Genomic DNA, 18,843 nt, shown 5'->3' on the forward strand with positions numbered 1-18,843 from the left:
AGGTATTGGCTATACACCTCACTATAATGGAAAAATATAACAAATCATATACCATGGGTACACCTAAGATGGTCAGTCAACAATCACAGGACCGGACATAAGCACCTAACAGTTACGAACACAAAAATGTTCAGTTTTCACATTATGAAGTTATTCAGCACTGTTGTATTTTCCATTGTAGTCTGAAAACAATGTGACTCGGTGTACTGACGAACATGTAAAGAAACCTTTAAGAAGAAATGGAGCTGAACTAAATGAATGTTGTATCACAGCTGGTCTCTGTATGTACGAGCAGATCAATGTACAGTATGGCTCCAGGCAAAAATGTTGTAACACGTCACAAGCAAAATGATTACCACACATTCCCTGACTGAAAAATAAACAATAACCATGGATCACAATGGCTTTTGTAGTTAACCAAATTAAGACCGTAAAAAAATAAAAACCTCTACACTGGCAAGGATGAAAGTTCATCATTGAAACAACTTAAAAATCAGGGATTTACTCCATCTCCAGTGGCGGACATCCAATGTGGTCTCGCATTAAACCCATCTCCGTTCTGAGCTTTTCATTTTCCTGTAAAACAAAAGTTGATTGACGTGATGGGTTAACAATATTAAACTGACCAAAGAGAGGCATCTTTTGATGATGGCAGATATGTTTCTTACCTCTTGAAGTTGGGTGTTTTCCTTTTTCAGCTTCACCAGATATTCAATCCTCTGTTTGTGGTTCTTATGTCCAACAAGTTTTCCATTCTCCTCCGACAACTTAACGTTCTGCTTACGGAGAACTTCGTTCTCCTATAAAAACATGAAATATATCAGTACTACACCTCAAATAATCAATTACTTGATCAACAGAAGATTAAAAAGGCAACAATTTTTCTTATAGATCAACATTAAAACTGAATCAATCAAGTGAAAATGAAAAAAGTTCTCTGTTTATAGTACTGTAAACTGAATACCTTAACACAATAACAGCAATATAGCTTCAGGACAATAACAGCAATATATTCCAACAGCACCCTTTCAAAGATATTTTGAATAATAAAATGAATGATCCATCTACTTTGGTTTCAGGGTTTTGGCATCGTACATGCTGGCTCACTTGGACAAAACTAAGCCATCATAAATGTTTTTAGTAACACCTATGCTTTCCCTACTACAACACGTGTAAAGCCTCAAGCCACAAAATGCATCAATTCTTTCACTATTTTCTTATATTTTATAGACTGAACTAAATATTAGTGCTAACTTTGCAAGTTATTAGACAGTCCTTGTGCAGGTCTCCTCAAGCCAAATCAAACTGTCCAAGTATAACTACACGGTCCTCCAACTTGGCCTGAAGTGTCCTCATCATAAAAGTGTGTCTGTACACATTGTTGACCCAGCAAAGAGGAAAGACTATCTAATGCCGTGCTTTTTACATTGTATCAAGGCTAAAGTATGTTCCAGAGTAAAATATCATCCCAAAATGTTACCCGTAGTCAGAGATATACTCATCCAAGTTCTGACCTGCAGTAGTTTCTCCTCATCCTGCATCCTGTGGTTCAGCTCTCTTAACTCTAGACAGCGGTTCCTCAGCTCAGTCGTCAGCTCCTGAACGCAGGTTTGAGACTGGCCCAACATCGACTCCTGCGCCTGCAGTCTGATACACAGCACAAACAACAATAAACAGAGTTTATTAAATGTCAAGCATTAACGAAGGGCCAGAATAACATGCAATAACAAAATGTTGATTCATTTACTTGACTGAAACACAGGTGCTTACCTTTTTTGAGTGGCAGACAACTTCTGCATTATTGTGCTCTGTAAATGAACGAGAGGAGCAAATAGTAAATTGATTATTCAATAAAGATTAAAAGAAATAAAAGCAGCAGATACGATACAAACCTTCTCTTCTCTCTCCTCCTGTAGCTCTTTAAGTATGGACTGCTTGATGGCATCGTTCAACTCCCCACTAAGAATTACAAGATAACATTACTCATTTCACGTCAAGGATGGAAGATCAGATATATCTTAGGGCTGTGGGTGAATCAACTCAACCTTTTATCATTTCCATTCTGGTTCTGCTTGGTGTAAAACTGGTCAAGTAAATTCTGGATCTCCAATCGGACCATCTCTTTCTCAGTCAGCTGCGTCTGAGAGCAGAGGAAACACATTATCAACACTGATGGACTTCAAAGTCTATTAAACCTTTTAAAAATGTAGTCTAGAGAAGAAAAAAAGCAACTACACTAGAAGATTAAAGCATGAAGAATGAAGATTAAAGTCCAGTGATGAATGGCTAGAGATTAATTTATCGTTTGTACAAAGATTTACCTTAAGCCTTTGGATTTCCTCGTTCTTGGCAGCCCTCTCGGCATTCAGCTCAGTTAAAAGAATCTCCATGGACATCATGGAGGAGCGTCGATTCTCCAGCTCCCTCTCCTGGCTCTCTAGTACCTGGGTCAGGTCCCTGTTGAAGCTGCTTGGGGTGCGAGGTGTCTTGAGAAACACAGAAATTAAAGATTAGAAGAAGAAAATTTAGCAAATTAGCACAGCAAATGCTACACATGCTTTATATGTGAATAAAGAATAAAGCCTTACCCGAGGTAACGATTTAGGAGTGACTGTCAGGTCAACGAGGGGCTTAAAACTTCCATTCCTGATCGTTCTTTCAACTGCTTCTTGCTGTTGATGCAACTGGTAGAAAATAGAGTTTTGGTGTCACTTTTTTTTTTTTTTACTTACGGATTATTTGTTTGCTCTGTAGTGAGATGTTAAAACAACTTTACCTTCTGCTGCAGATTCTGTATCATGATGTTCTTCTGTGCTGTTTGCTCTTGAGATGCTTGAAGGAGGCTGTTCTGCTCATCCAAGACCTTAGTGAGTCTCTCAACCTCCTCAGTGGCATAAGCAACTTCCTCCTGTAACACCTCGACCTGAAGACATGTACATTATGCATATAGTAACTTCGCTATTCATTTTTGCCATCTACAGAACTTAAAAACATTAAATCACTTGTAGTAATTTCTAAAAAAGCTGCCTAACATGGTCAGGCTTACCTCTATTTGGTTGGATGCTACACGCCGGTCTAAGGTTTCTTTCAGGTCACAGATATCGGTCTGCATCTTGAGGCTCTGTTCTCTGATATTCTCCCTTTCAAGGCAGGCAGCATTGTACTTGGCCTAGAAGAGCAATGGCATAAATATTAACATAACATGACTGATTCAACATAAGAAAAGTATGAAGTAAAGGAATATGTAACCACACCAAACAGCATTAGAAATAGGAGGAAAAGTAAATTACTGTGATGTCTTTGATTTCTTCAGACAGGTGGGCAATGGTCTGGTCCTTCTGGCTCAGCTCACAGCGGAGGTCTCTGGTTTGGTTAATCAGGTCTAAAACAACATCCTGTCAAAATACAAAAGTGGGATTCAGACACGCTGCAATTTATATTTGAACGAATAAGAATTAGGGAAAGAATTATTCACTGAGACTTGCCTTGTCCTGTTCAATCTTCTGCTCCAAGCCTTTCATCGTTTCATTGGCAGCGTTGAGACTTTGCTCAAGATCCACAATTCTATGTGCCTTCACAACAACAACGAAAATCAGGCAACTAGATTTAGTTATCGAGCTGCAATTATTATGTTAAATAGTTTAAATATTCAAACACATCTTTAGGACTGACCTGATGTTGGTTTTGTACTGTCAGTTCTGAGACTTGTTTCTTAAGTTGTGTATTCTGCTCCACAGTTTCAATAAGTTCTCTGTAGACATACACCAAGGTTACTTACGTTAATATAGTTATTTTAAATTCTGATAACTGAAACTACGGACACACACTGGCAAAACTCACTTTGATGTACTTTCTCTGTTTTCTCTTAGCTGGGAGATCAGGGTGCTCGAGCGCTCCTGCTCAGCCTGTAGAGAATTATTCATTTCCTATAACAGAAGAAAACAAATCTAAGAAAATGCAGACAGCTAAGAGATCATAGCCAACATTTCAGGGTAAAAAAGGCTGTAGTTGAGTTTATGAGTTCACCAACCGTGAGCTGTGTTTTCAGTTTGTCAGCCTCCTGCTGTCTGTCCTGCAGCTGTTGTCCTGCCTGATCAGCCTCAAACTTGGCCTCCGCTTGCAGCTGGTCAAATGCATCCTGCAGAGTCCGATGCTGCTCCAGTAGCTGCTCCCACTCCAACCTGGAACGAAGACACGGTAGTTGTGAGCACATAAATGAAATCGGTTTAAGGAGAGTCACAATGCAGCGGTGTTAGTCTCATGCTTACTGGACTTTGTCAAGTTGGAGCTGTGTGCTGATCAGACTGTTGGAGAGCTCGCTCGTCTCTCTCTGTTGCTCGCTCTGGTTGTCTCTTAGCTCGTTCTTCACAGAGGCCAGTTCCTTATCGGACGACTGTAGGACCAGGCGTAAATCATGGATCTCACTCCTCAGCACTGAAAGGAGGGCAAGAAAGAGTCATCACCTTGGCACTCTTGTTCCTACCTCCATCTGACATAAAAAGGAAGTTGATAACAATACAAGAGAAACATGAGATATTCACCTTCTGCGGCTTTCTGCTCAGACTGAAGGCTCTGTTGCAGCTCGCTGACAGTTTCTTGCAGGTTGAGCTGATCTCTGTTCTTGTTAGCTCGCTCAGTAGAGAGTAGCTGCATTAGGTGTGATGAAGAATTAGAAAAATCAATAGTTGAGTTAGGGGCATGTTTTTTTGAAATACCCACACATCAAATAAAAATACATTTTGATATGATAGAAGTAAATGAGGAACAAGAGGAAATTCTACCTCATCCTTGTGGACAGACTCTTGTGATATCACAGTGATCTGTTCTTCAAGTTTTGCAATTTGCTGCAACAGCTTGCTGTTCTTTAGCTCCTCCTCATTCAGCTGTGTTTGGACACGACTAGTTTGCTCCTGATAGGGGGAAAAAAAAATAGAGAAAGTATGAGGGGAATAAGAGGACTTTGTGTTTTTGTAGACACATTTAAAAAGATAAATCAACATTGCTGTACCTGCAATTGACGTAGTTCCTCAGTCAAGGCCATCTCAGTCATGTCTGAAGGAGGCTGCTCGGCCCAAATGTCTTCTACGTTCTCGTCTGTCCCGTTCAGGTGGTCCGGACTAGAGAGAGGCACGAGACGGGACCGCAAGTTGTATGCTTTGGTGGGCGTGGTGAGAATCTGGTAGATTAGATATAAGAAGAATAATTTTTCACAATGCTTGTTAAAGAATCTGTAAGAATTAATAGAAATTTAAACATCCTCTCACCTTTATAGTTTCAACGTGAATTCTGTTCAGCTCAGAGACCTCTTGTTTTTTATAAGCATTCGTAGCTTCCAGAATGTTTTCCAAATGCTTGTTGGACTTGTCAAGGTATCTTTTCTCAGACTCCAGCTGAGACATCTGTTTCCTAGAACACAAAGTACAATCCAAACAAAAATTAGACTCTGTCATAAGCATTGAAGACTTTTATTGCCACACAATAAAGAAAAATATTGATATTCTAGCAGTCTTAGTAAAAACACCTTTCTAGCTTTTGAAGGAGCTTGTTGCTAAACATCTGCTAAGCTTTTCTGGATAATGCCCATGTTAATATGGTTTTTCCACATTAAATAGCCTGCTTACTTGGTGACTTCTTTGTACTCCTCAAAGGCCTGAAGGGCAGCTGCGAGGTCAGATTGTTTCTGAAGCAGCTGAGCCTTCAGCCTCTCACTTGTCGCTGCCGAGACACTATCTCCAGCCACAGGGGTTGAAGAGGCTGCTGGAGCAACACAATATTATTGAAAAGTACACAAATATAGGATATACTACATTTACTTGTCCTCTTCTCTGATGAAATCTTACTCTCTGTGAGTCTTTCTGTCTCCATAACTCTCTGGAAGATCTCCTCCAGCTCAGCACCAACTGTGGCTGCAGCCTCTTCGGCTTTTACCACCGTTTCAAGAGAACGGAGTTGACGGTTCTCCTGTCTGAGGCTGAAATTCTCTGCTGCATATCGAGTCATCTTTGGATGATGTTCAACCTAAAAGGGAAGAAGTGTGTACATGAAAAATTGTGCCTTTCAGAATAAGTGATGACACTAGCCATGTATCCACATATTACACAGACATATATAGTCATCAGCAGCAGTCAAATGTTTTTAGATTTTGTACCTGATCTCTCAAGATCTTAATCTCTTCTTTCAGCTGGTCAATCAGAGCCTGAGACTCAATGTCAGACAGGAAACCTTGTCCTTCCTTCAATTTTTTCTCAAGGCGAGAAATATGGTCCTCTCGAAACCTGACAATCATTCGGCTGGAATGGATGAACTTGTCTTTCTGGGCCCAGGCCTCCTCAAGCTGAGCCACCTTCTGAAGCAGCACCTGAGTGTAGTCAAACATTACTGTAAGTTTCCCTGCACCAACAGAGGAGCATCATTTCCAAAAACAAATGTCAGTTTATTCCCATACCTTCTTCTCCTCTTCTCGCTTCCTCCAAAGACGCACAGCAGCCAAAAACTTTGCTTTATATGCAGCGTTATGTTGAATTTCTTTGGATGGACCTGATGAGAAAAGCTGATTTACACATTTGCAACATACCAGAAAACTTTCTTTACAAACATGTAACCTTGCATGTAATACAGTTACTGTATTCCATGTCAAATGTTTGCAAATGGTTCAAAGTTACTTTGAGATTAAGGTTATGATAACATATGTTTGACCCATATGTTTCATTACCCATGGGGAGTTCAGGTCCTCCTTGCACTACATCTCTCCCATAGTCCAGTGGCTGAGAAGACAGTGCCAGTGCGAGCTGCTCCTTCAGCTTCTTCACCTCAGCTTGTAACTGCCTCACATTTCCTTGTGTGTCTTCATTGATAATAGCCTGGCAAAACAGAATAATTGCACAGGGATTAGATTAGAAAATACTCAAATTTTCATCTCTTGAAACTTAGTTCACTTCTGTTTTAATACAACATAGCGTTGTGTTTGATGACAGATACCTTATTCTTGATCAACTTTGCTCTCTGAGCAAACTGCAAGGTGGACAGCGTTTCTCCAAAACACTTTGAACCGGGGTGTACATTGGCTATGATGTAAGTCTTTGCATTTCCTCCAAGAGAGTCCTGAAATATCAATACAATTGTTGCAGTGCATAATATCTATTCAGATTATGAATAACTGCATGGAAGATGCTACACAGCAACATAACCTATTCTCCACCACACTCACTCTCAGCAAGAAGGTGAGTTTAGAATCCCTGTAGCAGATGTGGCGATTCTTCCCATTGGACACATCAACCAGTGCCATGATCACCTGACCAAGGCACATGAGAGAGCGATTGATACTGCTGGCCTCCTGAAAGAGAAGCAATGCAGAAAACAGCTGTCAGCAACAGCATAAATCATAAACTTAGCACCTCAGTATGAGACTGGATTAATGGGTAAAGCGTCACCTTGAGTCTGGACCCCTCTGTATGTGTGTCTTTTTGCCTCTCGGACCCTGCCAGATCTACCAGGTTCAACTGTGACATTCGGATGTTCACCACTTCATTGACGGACTCTTTGGACTCTAAAGTCATGGTGAACACAGCATGGGACCTGGAAGACTCACGGTTCATAGAGGTTGAGGCCACTCGTCGATTTCGCCAGCCCATAGACAGCACCTAAATGGTTTTAAACACATATTCTGTACATTCTCATTCTTCATAAGATGACACCTGCATCAATTTAAGGCCATCTCAACTCTAATAATTTGGCACTGCTCAATAATTAATAAATAACACATTGTATATTGCACACAATTATTTATGTTGACGGAACAGGATACAAGGTACAGCATATAGGAATGTAAAAGTCAGTCATGAGAGTTATAATATAATTATAGTCAGTACAATAACCTTCCATTAGTCAAAACAAGCAAGTGATTTATACCTGGTAGGCTTCGGCAGCTGAGTTGACAAACTTTTCCACAGCTCCCTCAACAAACAAACCCTTCTTGATGTTCTCCCTGAGGAAAAGGCTGGCTGATGCTGTGTCCAAAAGGTCATAAATTTGCTCATTGTATATCTCAATAAATGAGCATTTGCAAAGGAAACTCTTGGACTGCCCAGACTTTAAGAAAAAAGAACAAACAAAACAAATTCATTAGAAAACAAACATGAAACATTGACTGATATTGACCCTTTTTTGTGCTGAAGAAATGTTACAGCTCACCCTTTCCACTTCTCTGTTGATGAGAAAAAACAGGTACTCAAAACTTCGAGGAATGACCCCCCTTAGTTCATCTGTGAAGTTGTCCAACTCAGATGGTCCTAGGGCAAGAGGAGGAAAAAATTATTCTATTGCTGGATGTTAAAGAATTTGTAATACACAATGTAAATAACATCTTGAATTCTCACCGAGCATGGTGAACGTTTTCCCTGAGCCGGTTTGTCCACTGCAGACACAAGAGAGGAACGAGAAAAGGAATTGAAGTGATTGCGCCTGAAAATATTCTTAATTTTATACTTTACATAAAAAACATAAAGACCACTTACTAGGCAAATATAGTACCATTATATCCATTAATGCAAGACTCAACAATATTCTTGGCCACACTGGCGAATACAGAGTCCTGTTGAAGAACAACAAATAAAGATACATTTTATGAGTCATACAGGTTATAATGATCACTCAAGGTTTTACCCTTGCCGGTCGTTGATATGTTGATAAGTCAAACACCACATGCTCCAAACCTGAGACGTATCCATGTCGGCGACATGATCGTAGGTGAAGGTTCTTGGTTCTGGTTTTGAAAGCAGTCGGATGGTGTTGGGCGAGGTGACAGTGAGACACAGACCCTGATCTCCATCTGTGGTCAGTCCAGTACCCTGGGTCAGAGGTCGCACTCGGACAAACACTTTGATGGAGTCGCTGTCACTGCTGCAAGACCAGGAGCAAAAAAAAAAAAACACTTCAAATTGAGCTGTTAATTTCCTACTGTACATTGACTATGAGGTGTACATTGTAACCTGTTATGGAATTTTCTGTCCTTAGGTTACACAAGGTCACGCGTAGGCCTTGAGGTCCTCGGCAGTATTAATTGTTTGTCTTAGACTAGGTGCCACCATATCTCAACACTGTGGTGGCCACGGTCGAAGAGACCTATTGCTGCCGTCCTAGACATAATAGAAAGCTTGTTGTTGACATTCCAATCTGCATAAACAGACATCTGTGTCTCCAGACTAGAATATGTTGACAATAACACCTGCATGAATAAAGACATTCTCTTTGACTAATTCTGGGCGTGTAGTATTTGTGGTGTGATCATGGGGTTTAAAGTTTATCCACAAGGATGAGTTCGGCAGAACGTGAGACCGACTCAGGCACTTCTGATGAACTTTGACAGTGTCTCTAATTCTCCTTGGCCAAGTGTCAATAAATAATACAGCATAAGACATCAGAGGCAGAAGAAGACATCATCATTTCTTCCTTCCTGACCTCACCATTGACCTTTGACTTCAGCAATTTCTCCACAACATAACCTTAGAAAGAAAAAGATAACTTGTTGTACATCTGTGTTATCAGTCCAATTCCTTATACTAAGATATATGGGCTATATTACTATTAATGTAAGTGACGTGGCAAAGAAACTAAAGGTACATTACCTGGCAGCGAGTTGGGATGAATCACCAGATCCTGTAAACAAAATTAAAACATTTGTTTTTACACGTATTTAAGTGCGGTCAAAATGTCTAGATAACAATATAACAGCTAGTTAACGTGAGTTAGTTAGCTCGGTCTACTGTTAAGCAGCTTGCTAAGGTTACTGAAACCAGTCACTGTTCGCGTCTTTAAGTTTGTCTGGAGGATGACAGCCACGTATTAGTCTGCTAACCGAGTAAATACATGTGTGGTGCGCTACCTTTTCCACTGGAGTTCATTGTTGACACAGAAAAATCGCCGTTATGTGGTAAAACTAACTTTCTTCATAGCAGAGTCAGACGGAAAAGCTCTGTCGGGACTGTTTACATCCCTTAAAATTGGCGGGCAGGTCTGCCTCCACTTCTTCTTCTTCTTCTTCTAAATGTTTAGTGTCTGCGTGGAAACCAGCGTGGACGGTGCGTGGCGCCACCTGCTGCACCGGAGTGCTCCGCGCCTGGACAGCAGAATCAACATCAGGTGTAGAAGTAAAGCCCGTTTTTACATACCAGGGATTTGTTTTGGTGTTAATGATGCATAACAAATATTAAGTTTAAAATATAAGCAAGAGAAAAAAAAGTGTGTGTATCATATAATAATATAATATATATATATATATATATATATATATTATATAACACAATATGATTCTAAAATGAAAGGTGAGCAGTTTTTTTGCACCAGGGCGGTCCAACAGATGTTGAATAAAAGGTGTGCGCTAATGTAATGCATAGCTGCAAAGCTATAACTTGCACTGACTCTTTCTCTGAATAAGATAGTACAATGCACATTTTTGCACAGAATTATTGCACAAAGAGTTTATGTGTATATTACTTTGTCTATCTATCTATCTATCTATCTATCTATCTATCTATCTATCTATAGTTTATTACAGATTTATAAACCACAATATGTTATATTAACTACTACTACTGCTAATAATAACATCTTATGAAGGGTTTGAAAGTATGTATGAATCAAATATTTTATTTGTTATTTCAGTTGAAGGACAAAATTGTTGACAGGATTTTTTTTTTTTTTTTGATATTTCAGCTGCCAGGTTAATGTTAAAAACAAACGTTGTGCATAAAAGATTGTCTTGATTCATAGCAGTTTATACCAAGACTTCATCCTGTAGCTCAGTTGTCAGACAAAAGACACAAAAATAAATCATATCATGAGCATTACAATGTATGCATGTATGTATACTCAAATCAAACACTGTATTTGTGACTCACAGACTACTGTTTTGTCTCGTTGGAGCCACAGATTTAAATTTGTTTTCAAGCAGACAAGGACTCGTGACTTTTCTATGGTGCTCGAAATGAAAAAAAGAATGAGAGAAGTCTCTGACTCTCACTTCCTACTTCGCTTTCAATGCCGTTATACACTCAGCCTATGTAATCAAAACCATGTTTGTTTATGCCTATGCGTCCTGTAGTGGTTAGTAGAGTAGCTCATGTCCTGATAACAATTAAAAGTCAAGGTTGAAACCATTTGAATTGTCTTAAAGTTGTCTGAAGTGCGCATGATCGCTGTAACTACGTTTTTAGGCGTCGACGCGTCTATCTTGCCCCTTTCTATCATCTTCGATATTAGGGCGCAGTCGTCGATTGGATCATATCCGCTCATTTTAACGCGATTGGCTGCTTAACCCGGAAGCGCATTTCCTTTGAATGTTTCTCGTGATCTCATTGGTGCGTTTCAAGACTTTTAAATTCCAAACGGTTGTCACACGAACGAGCGAGGCGAGGGAGGGTTTATTCAAAAAGCACAGCAGCACTTCTCAGCCACCGAGCAGTCGGATGCTTTGACGAAAGACGTTTTAATTTCGGCAAACTGCATTTGTTCGAGGTAGGTGGTGAATGTACGGTGATAATGTAGCAGCGTAAGCCTAATGCTCGTTGTCTGTTTATAAAAAAAACAGACAACTTTACGTTACGTTAACTTTGTCTAACCTCAGTTAGCTTCGCCAACGAGCCGTTTGTTGTCAACTTACTGGCAGTGGTGGCTAGTTAATGTTAATTTTAATGTTAATGGTAATGTTATGTTAATGTTAATGTTGTCCAAATTAGTTGTGGCTCTTATTGGCAAATGTCAAACTAACGTCTGGTAACATCAGTGACTAACGGTCGCAAAATAACGTTACACGTTGAGTGTGTTGGACACTAACGCCGGGTATAAAATCTAGTAAAATAGGAGCTAAAAATGGATGGAAAACTTTAGCAACATTAGTGCCAAGACATCAGTAAGACAAAGATGGGAGTTCTTGGCCTTCACTACCAGCAAATCCAGAGAAGCGCCCAAACATTCATATTTCAGCATCTAAATTTGTACTTGTTACTTGTTACAGCAGCAGAGGAAAGTGTAGCATACACTACAGAATTAGAAAAAAGTAGAAAAGGCAAAAAAAAAACACAATAAACAGACAGAAATATCTATAACCTACACAATAAACACGGAAAACGATCAACCTTTTGAAAACAGACAAGTACTGAGGATAAAAGTGGCATGATATATAATTTAAAAAAGAGTATTGTAATGTAAAGTGACCATAGTGTAAGAAATATTGTGTATATACATATAGTAAAAGTGACCATGATACAAATAATATTATTAATATCTAGTCAAATAGTAATATACCATTTAAGACCAAATGATCGCATATTAATCAACATCAATCATTGTAATGATGGACTTAAATGGTCACACACTGGTTGAAATTCACTTGTCTCAGCAGCTCTAGTGCACAAGGTGGAAAGAAATGCTCATATAGAAGAAAGTCATTAAAGCATGCTGGTGTTAGAGAGTCTGACAGCTGCTGCTGCTCCTTCTTATGGTGTCTGCTGCTGAAGGAGCTGTTTGCAGGAGGTGAGAGGAGTTATTCTCCCCCACTTTATCTACGGAGTCTAGGGGGCAGTCCAGGACAGAGCTGGCAAGTTTGTCAACCCATCATAGGTTGGTGCAAATTCACACAAAGTCATTTTGCAGCCTCTTCAGTCATTCACTCAACTGTCTGCCCTTTGATAAGATTAATTCACCTTTTTCACAGCAGACATTTGGGCATGTAATAGTATGAAAAGTACAAGTCAGGAATGTTACCAAAATTAATATAGTTGCAGGGCCTTTTTGTTTTGTGCATGCTTGCTCACTAGCACGACTTACTGGGACAGAGTAACTAGTTACACCAGTGCTTAGTGCTTTGTCAAGTCAAAATGTCTATGAAAAGGTTTTTTGTTTAATCAAGGCTAAATTATATTTTATCCCCCACCGACAGATGTAATGAACTGGACATTACACACATTGAAAATGAACCTATTAGTGCTCTCTGGTGGGAAAACTGTGTAATGCAGGCACTGTTTCTACCTTAGACATTGAGGCATTGCTGTACTGCAATTTTTCTGTTACTTATTGGCCAACACACACACTTCTCTGTCATTAAATATCTGCCAAGCACATGGCATCATTGGCTATTGTTTCTATATGTATATATGTCTTTTGTCTAACCTGATGGGTCATTGTTCAGGTCTTCAACAGAAAGTCTTTAGCTGCAAAACCAATCAGTACCTAAAGAAGGTGTATTAAAATGAAAATGTGTATGCACGTTCAAAACTAAGGTTCATCAACATTCGTAGTGGTCACATTTGTCTTGATTCTGCTGTTAACTTTGTGTCATCTCTCTGTGATGATCGTTTTCACACATCAGTAAACCCCACGACCAAAAGTGTCTTATCAGCTGTGTGCAGCTTTCAGGATGACTCCTCCCTCAGAGTGTCAAGTCCTTTCAGCCCTGTAATTTGTATTTTGTCTCTTTGCTTTTAACCAGGATGAGTTCTGTCGAGGTGAATGATGAGAATCGTGGCGTCTGCCCTGGAGGAAAGCAGAACACCACAATTAACGACATTTTTGCCCTGGATCAGCCGACCGGGAGGCCCTCCATCCTGCGCCAGACAGAGAACCTGCCCAGCAAGACGATGCCAAAGGGGACAAAGGTGCAGAATCGGCTCACTGTTTTAGATGTTCCTTTTCTTGTCTTGATATATTTTCACATACTGCACTGGCACCAGTGTCACCAAGCTGAGCCTTTTTATACAGCTAATAGATCTTATCAATCTACAGTAGACAGAGAGACTGAGTTTAGTTTTGAATACCTTTTTAAATATTTAAAATTTGACCCTCCCCAATGAATTTGTGACCAAGCTCTAAACAACATTTATTGCTATCAAGTATAGACTTGTGTTGGTCGACAAAACTACAAAAACATTATAATTAATTGTACTTTAATGACTCTTGTTGTTCTGTAGATATTTTTGTATCAAGGTAACATCTGTTGTACTGATGAAATCACTTGTGTGTAGGTTTGTTTTCAGACTCCAAGAAGAGACCCTATGACTAAAAGAATCCTATCGCCCAAGTCTGTCAAGATGACGAGTGTGGACGAGTGTACAAAAGCATTGGAGTCCTTAAATTTGGATAAAGCAAAGTAAGTAACATTCTGATACTGCAGCATGCCTCCAATGAAATGCTTGATCGATTTCAGTAACCAAGTCTGTTTTGTTCATACAGTACTCTGCCACTAGATGCCACTGAGCAGCCTGATGAGCCCAAACAAGGTGATTTGTCCAACATTACAAAGTTCTTTCCCTTGAATGTCTGAATAATAAAAAAACTTACGATAATCTTCTTCATTTTAACACAGAAGTGTCGTCTTATCCTGATGATAACATGCCGATACAGAGCAGAGGAGGCTATCAGCTGGATTTCGACAACCTTGATGCCGTCAATCCATTTCAGGGATCTAATAAGATGGTCCTCTCCCCTGCAAGGCCCGCTGCTGAAAACCCTCCGACACTTCAAACCGAGCCTCAACACACAAAACCAGAGAACGCCGCGGAGGAGCCTACCAAAATCGAATCCGCACTAGATGAGACACTTCCGTTCACCCCCTCTGTGGAAAACTCACTGGTTGACGCCTCCACCGACATCAGCTCCACTGAGAGCAGTGTGGTCACAGTGGTGAAGGTCCCAGCGTTTGAGGAACTGGATTCATGCACTGCCACACTTGACGAAAAACAACCTGCTAAAAGTGTGGATGAAGACAAAATGTCTGGAAGTTTTGTGGAAGACGCTCCGCTGCCAGTGAAAGGTGCCTACAACTTGGATTTTGACAACCTCGATGCAATCAATCCTTTCCAAACCGGTGGCTCTAAGATTGAGAATTCCCCTGTCCTTGGGAGAAAGGTGCCAGACAATAACTTGCCTGTCAAGGAGATGCAAATTAAGGAAAACATCCCCACAAATGTTGCTGATGTGGCCCAAGAGGTGCCTGGACAGCCTGAGGTGAAACCGGTAGTCGCTGTGGCCCCAATCCCAGCTAATGCTCCTGAATTGCCGTCCCAGCCATCTGATGCCCCAATCAAGGAGGGACCAGTCAAACTTGAGTTCAACTTCGATGATGACGGTGAGGTCAAGCAGAAACCACCACCCAGGAAATTTGGCAAAAGACCACCTGGTCTGAAATCTAAAGCAGGAAAACCCTTGGCTGTCAAACCAGCAAAAGAAACCCCTCCGGTGAAGCCCGAGCCCGACACAAGCGATGTTGCTGACGTTCCAGTTCCCAAAGGGTCTTACTCATTTGACTTTGACAAGTTTGACGACCCAAACTTCAATCCATTTGGCACAAAAGTGAACATGACAAACTCTCCAAAGTGCAACACCTCAATTCCAGAGCAAACAGACAAGCCTGTGGAGAAGGAAGCCATATCACCAGCACGGTAGGCTAACCTTTTTATCTGAGTGTATCAAGCATCTTTTATTTTCTGTAGCCGGCAACATTTTCACTGTCCGTTGGTATGAATTTTTTTTCTTCCTTCTGTAGTGCTGGAGAGACTGTCCCAGCTGCTGAACCCAACCCTGCAGCAGTAAGAAAAGTTTGATATATTCTTAATACATTTTTCCATTTAACTTTCCTTTGGCCGTGTGTGTTTTTTCATGAATAAATGTCATTGTGTAATGACAGAATGCTGAACACACGGCTGCCCCTGACCAGGGACTTCAACTTGAAGCTGAAAAACCCACAGAGAGTCTCCCTGAGCTTGCTGAATTGTGTCAACCTGAGCAGAAGTCGCAGGACACCATGTCAGATTTCAATGACGAGTTTGTTCCTGGAACTATGTGTAAGTAAACGTTGGCTATAACCTCATTTTTGTCCAGTTCCACAAGGAGTTTTTATGGTTTTATGAATAGAAGTCAGAATACCTTTCTATCAAAGAATTGTTTCCTTGTGTGTAGCAGTGATGTATTCTTTGTGAAGCATTATTAAATGGAAACTCGTTTTAAAATATTAACCCATGATCTCTATCTCCAGTCATGGCCAATGACTTTGACGGACAAATCGATTACCTCGAGCAGTTTGGGTCCAGCAGTGTAAGTGCTTCTTTGTGGATGGATGTCAAATAATGAAATTCTTGGCTTGTTGATGCATGACCTGAACATGTTTAAATGTTTAATTTTGCATTTTTTTTGTTTGCAGTTCAAGGAGTCTGCATTGAGGAAACAATCGTTGTACCTTAAGTTTGACCCCCTCCTGAGAGAGAGCCCAAAGAAGTCTGGAGGCCCGGCTGCTCAGAGCCACGGCCCTCGCCCCGTTCCCTTTGTTTCACAGTATGACGTACTTCTGTTTTCACTTACTCTGACTGCTGCCGTCACTGTGCGTTAAAGCTGAATTTGTTCTGCTTTGGACATCCTGTACAACAGAATGAGATTTGTCTGAAACGTAACCACTTTGACCACTTCACAAGTTTTTGTTTTTTTTCTCTCTCTCACAATTCAGGCTTGTAACTCCACAGATGGCTGAAAAAGGGACTGCAAACAGACCACAAAAGGATGATTTCAAACTGTTTGATGATGCTACAGCACCAGTAAGTCACTTTCAAAGCACCGCTATTGACTGAGCCTGTTAACTTGATGCCAAAAATAACTGGAAGTGTCTCTCCACTGTTTTGGAAACAACATTCATTGGTTTCCTTTTATATATTATATCTGTCATCTAGCCTCCTCCGATCCTTGAGGGCCTCATCCCTCCTTTCCACCAGCCAGCCAACACAGAGGATGCCATTATTGAGGTGCTGAAGTACAGTCAGAAAGACATGGATGCAGCCATCGCCAAGGTCCAGGCGGAGGTATGTCCTGCTCAGTGTTTTGTGATTTGACAAATGACAGCAGAGGTTTTTTTTTTTTTTTTCCATCGATAGCATGGTTACTGTGGTTTTTCCAAAACAGTCCCTGAAGCAGTTGGGGCGTAATCTGATTCAACCACAGCACATTCTGGAGTAAATGCAGCATCTAATATCAAAGAAACATGTTTAACAGTCAATGATTTTCTCTTTCTCTTTTTTTTTCTTTTTTTTTAAGCTTGCAGGGTTGTCTGAACTTTGTTTCAAAAGGAAGAAATTGTGTAGAAAAGTATCCCTTATTTAGAGTTTTCCATTTACTGAGGTTAATATTTCCTTAAAAAAAAAGTGACAGACCTTTTGTTAAATATGAAGTTTAAAATAGGGACAGTATTCAGTACATCAACAGACAGTTCATCACTAATAATTTTTTGACATTGAAAGGTTGTGCTTTTTTAAAAAAAAAATCATTATTATTCAATTAGGCAAAGGAAAAAGAGGAGCAGTGGAGTGCAAAGTATAAAAAGCTTCTCGACGATGGACAGGAAATGAGGTGAGCTGTGGTTTAATTTGGTCTTTATCGATTTTAATTCAATGATGACATCTGACACCTTTTTTGTCTTCCACACAGAAAAATCATTGCAGAGTTTGAGCTGATGATTGCAAAAATGATGGGTGAGTTATTATAAATATGGACATCAGTCTTTTTGAAGGACTTTTGATCTAGTGGTGTTAATTTAAAAAACAAAAAAAACAATCATTGTATCATTCAGCTGATCAAGAGCAAGAGAGGGAGTTGTCCCAGATGAAGCTCAATGAGGCCCTGCTGGAGAAGGAGCAGGTGTCCAGTGACCTGAACGCCATGGAGAGATCTTTCTCCGACCTTTTCAAGAGACTGGAGAAGTATAAGGACGTTATTGAGGGCTACAAAAAGGTTAGAAAACATGAGCCCTGTTAATAAATCAGAAATACTGCATTTTTTCTCTTTAACAAAACCTGTGGCAGATTGACTGGTAAACTGTTTTCTTTGACTTTTTTCCAGAATGAAGAGACACTGAAAGCTTGTGCTCAGGACTATCTGGCAAGGATCAAAAAGGAGGAGCAGCGCTACCAGACCCTTAAAGCCCACGCTGAGGAGAAAATTGGCCAGTAAGAGAGCTTGACTATTGTCTTAACGGTGTAGACTGCAAGCAGCGCAAGCATCTCGCTGACGTTTTGTTGTTCTTTTTCAGCGCAAACGGAGAAATCGCAGAGGTGCGGTCCAAAAACAAGGCTGAGATATCTGCACTTCAAGCCCAGCTGCGCCGGGAGCAACTGAAGGTGCAGTCACTGGAGAAGAGCCTGGACCAGAAAGTGAGTGGAAAATAATGAAACAGATACTTCAAGATAAGCTCTAATATATTATCTTCATGTTTTTCTGATTTTTCTTCTTTTCTTTTTTACAGTCGAAGGAGGCCGAGGAGCTCACCAAACTTTGTGATGAACTTATCACCAAAGTCCAGAAGGGTTGAGCTCATTTTGTAAATACTGTGTATTTTAATTACTTTTTTTTTGTTTGTTTGTGTCCTGATTTCCTTGTTAAGTATGTTGTTTGTCTTTGTCAATGTTCTTTACAATACTGTAAAAAGGTTAATAAAGATTTAAAGGTTTGCCAGTCTTAATGACAATTATTAGATTAACACTGGTCTTAATTTCTGCATGATTACAAACACTAGGGGGCAGTGTTTGTCTTGATGATGTAAATAATGTTGTCGTCTGCATTTTGGATTTAAAGTATTATTTATGGATCTAGAAATAACATAGCTGTTTGAAGCCTGAAAAAAAGTTTTCTGTGTAGAATTTCTTTTTCTTTAAACACTCAAATCTATTCAACGTACTCGCCCCTCATCTGTCTGGAGCCAAAGCTCATCCCCATCCTGCAGTGCTTACAACAAAACAAGAGCTCACCTGACACAATGCTCCCCTTCTTTCCTGAGCAATCACAGGGTCCTGTCACATCACTCCCAGAGCAGGA

The 18,843-nt window shown here is 40.2% G+C and overlaps 2 protein-coding genes across 4 annotated transcripts; one reads left to right on the plus strand and one right to left on the minus strand.

Moving 5' to 3' along the window:
* Positions 1-51: 51 nt before the first annotated feature.
* On the minus strand, positions 52-10,035 carry kif15 (kinesin family member 15). 3 transcript variants are annotated; one of them, XM_019277089.2, is made up of 35 exons: positions 9,881-10,033; positions 9,624-9,654; positions 8,712-8,898; positions 8,514-8,590; positions 8,376-8,413; positions 8,191-8,288; positions 7,909-8,088; positions 7,431-7,640; positions 7,208-7,333; positions 6,979-7,101; positions 6,713-6,860; positions 6,446-6,537; positions 6,149-6,358; positions 5,841-6,018; positions 5,622-5,754; positions 5,265-5,406; positions 5,009-5,176; positions 4,782-4,910; positions 4,542-4,647; positions 4,269-4,434; positions 4,031-4,181; positions 3,841-3,926; positions 3,673-3,751; positions 3,486-3,572; positions 3,291-3,395; positions 3,047-3,169; positions 2,777-2,923; positions 2,589-2,684; positions 2,322-2,486; positions 2,046-2,140; positions 1,893-1,959; positions 1,771-1,808; positions 1,515-1,647; positions 669-800; positions 52-576 (listed from the first exon to the last, which is right to left on the minus strand). In XM_019277089.2, exons 1-35 carry the CDS (start codon positions 9,897-9,899, stop codon positions 502-504), a joined length of 4,140 nt encoding a protein of 1,379 aa, XP_019132634.2. In that variant the 5' UTR covers positions 9,900-10,033; the 3' UTR covers positions 52-501. The 3 variants fall into 3 exon arrangements, 2 of the variants coding, with proteins under 2 accessions (XP_019132634.2, XP_019132633.2); XM_019277088.2 differs by having other exon boundaries at positions 5,622-5,757; XR_003461690.1 differs by lacking the exon at positions 52-576 and having other exon boundaries at positions 1,515-1,649; positions 1,772-1,808; positions 5,622-5,757; positions 9,881-10,035.
* A 1,324-nt stretch (positions 10,036-11,359) lies between these two features.
* tacc3 (transforming, acidic coiled-coil containing protein 3) lies at positions 11,360-18,496 on the plus strand. Its single transcript, XM_010734178.3, has 17 exons — positions 11,360-11,511; positions 13,484-13,649; positions 14,016-14,140; positions 14,224-14,270; positions 14,357-15,431; positions 15,536-15,578; positions 15,677-15,833; positions 16,025-16,083; positions 16,190-16,320; positions 16,490-16,577; positions 16,710-16,838; positions 17,315-17,382; positions 17,461-17,504; positions 17,603-17,763; positions 17,872-17,978; positions 18,062-18,182; positions 18,275-18,496. The coding sequence occupies exons 2-17, from the start codon at positions 13,485-13,487 to the stop codon at positions 18,338-18,340; spliced, it is 2,586 nt and encodes an 861-aa protein (XP_010732480.3). The 5' UTR covers positions 11,360-11,511; position 13,484; the 3' UTR covers positions 18,341-18,496.
* Positions 18,497-18,843: the final 347 nt, after the last annotated feature.

The sequence above is a fragment of the Larimichthys crocea genome, chromosome XXIV (genome assembly GCF_000972845.2).
Source record: "Larimichthys crocea isolate SSNF chromosome XXIV, L_crocea_2.0, whole genome shotgun sequence".
Taxonomy (NCBI): domain Eukaryota; kingdom Metazoa; phylum Chordata; class Actinopteri; family Sciaenidae; genus Larimichthys; species Larimichthys crocea.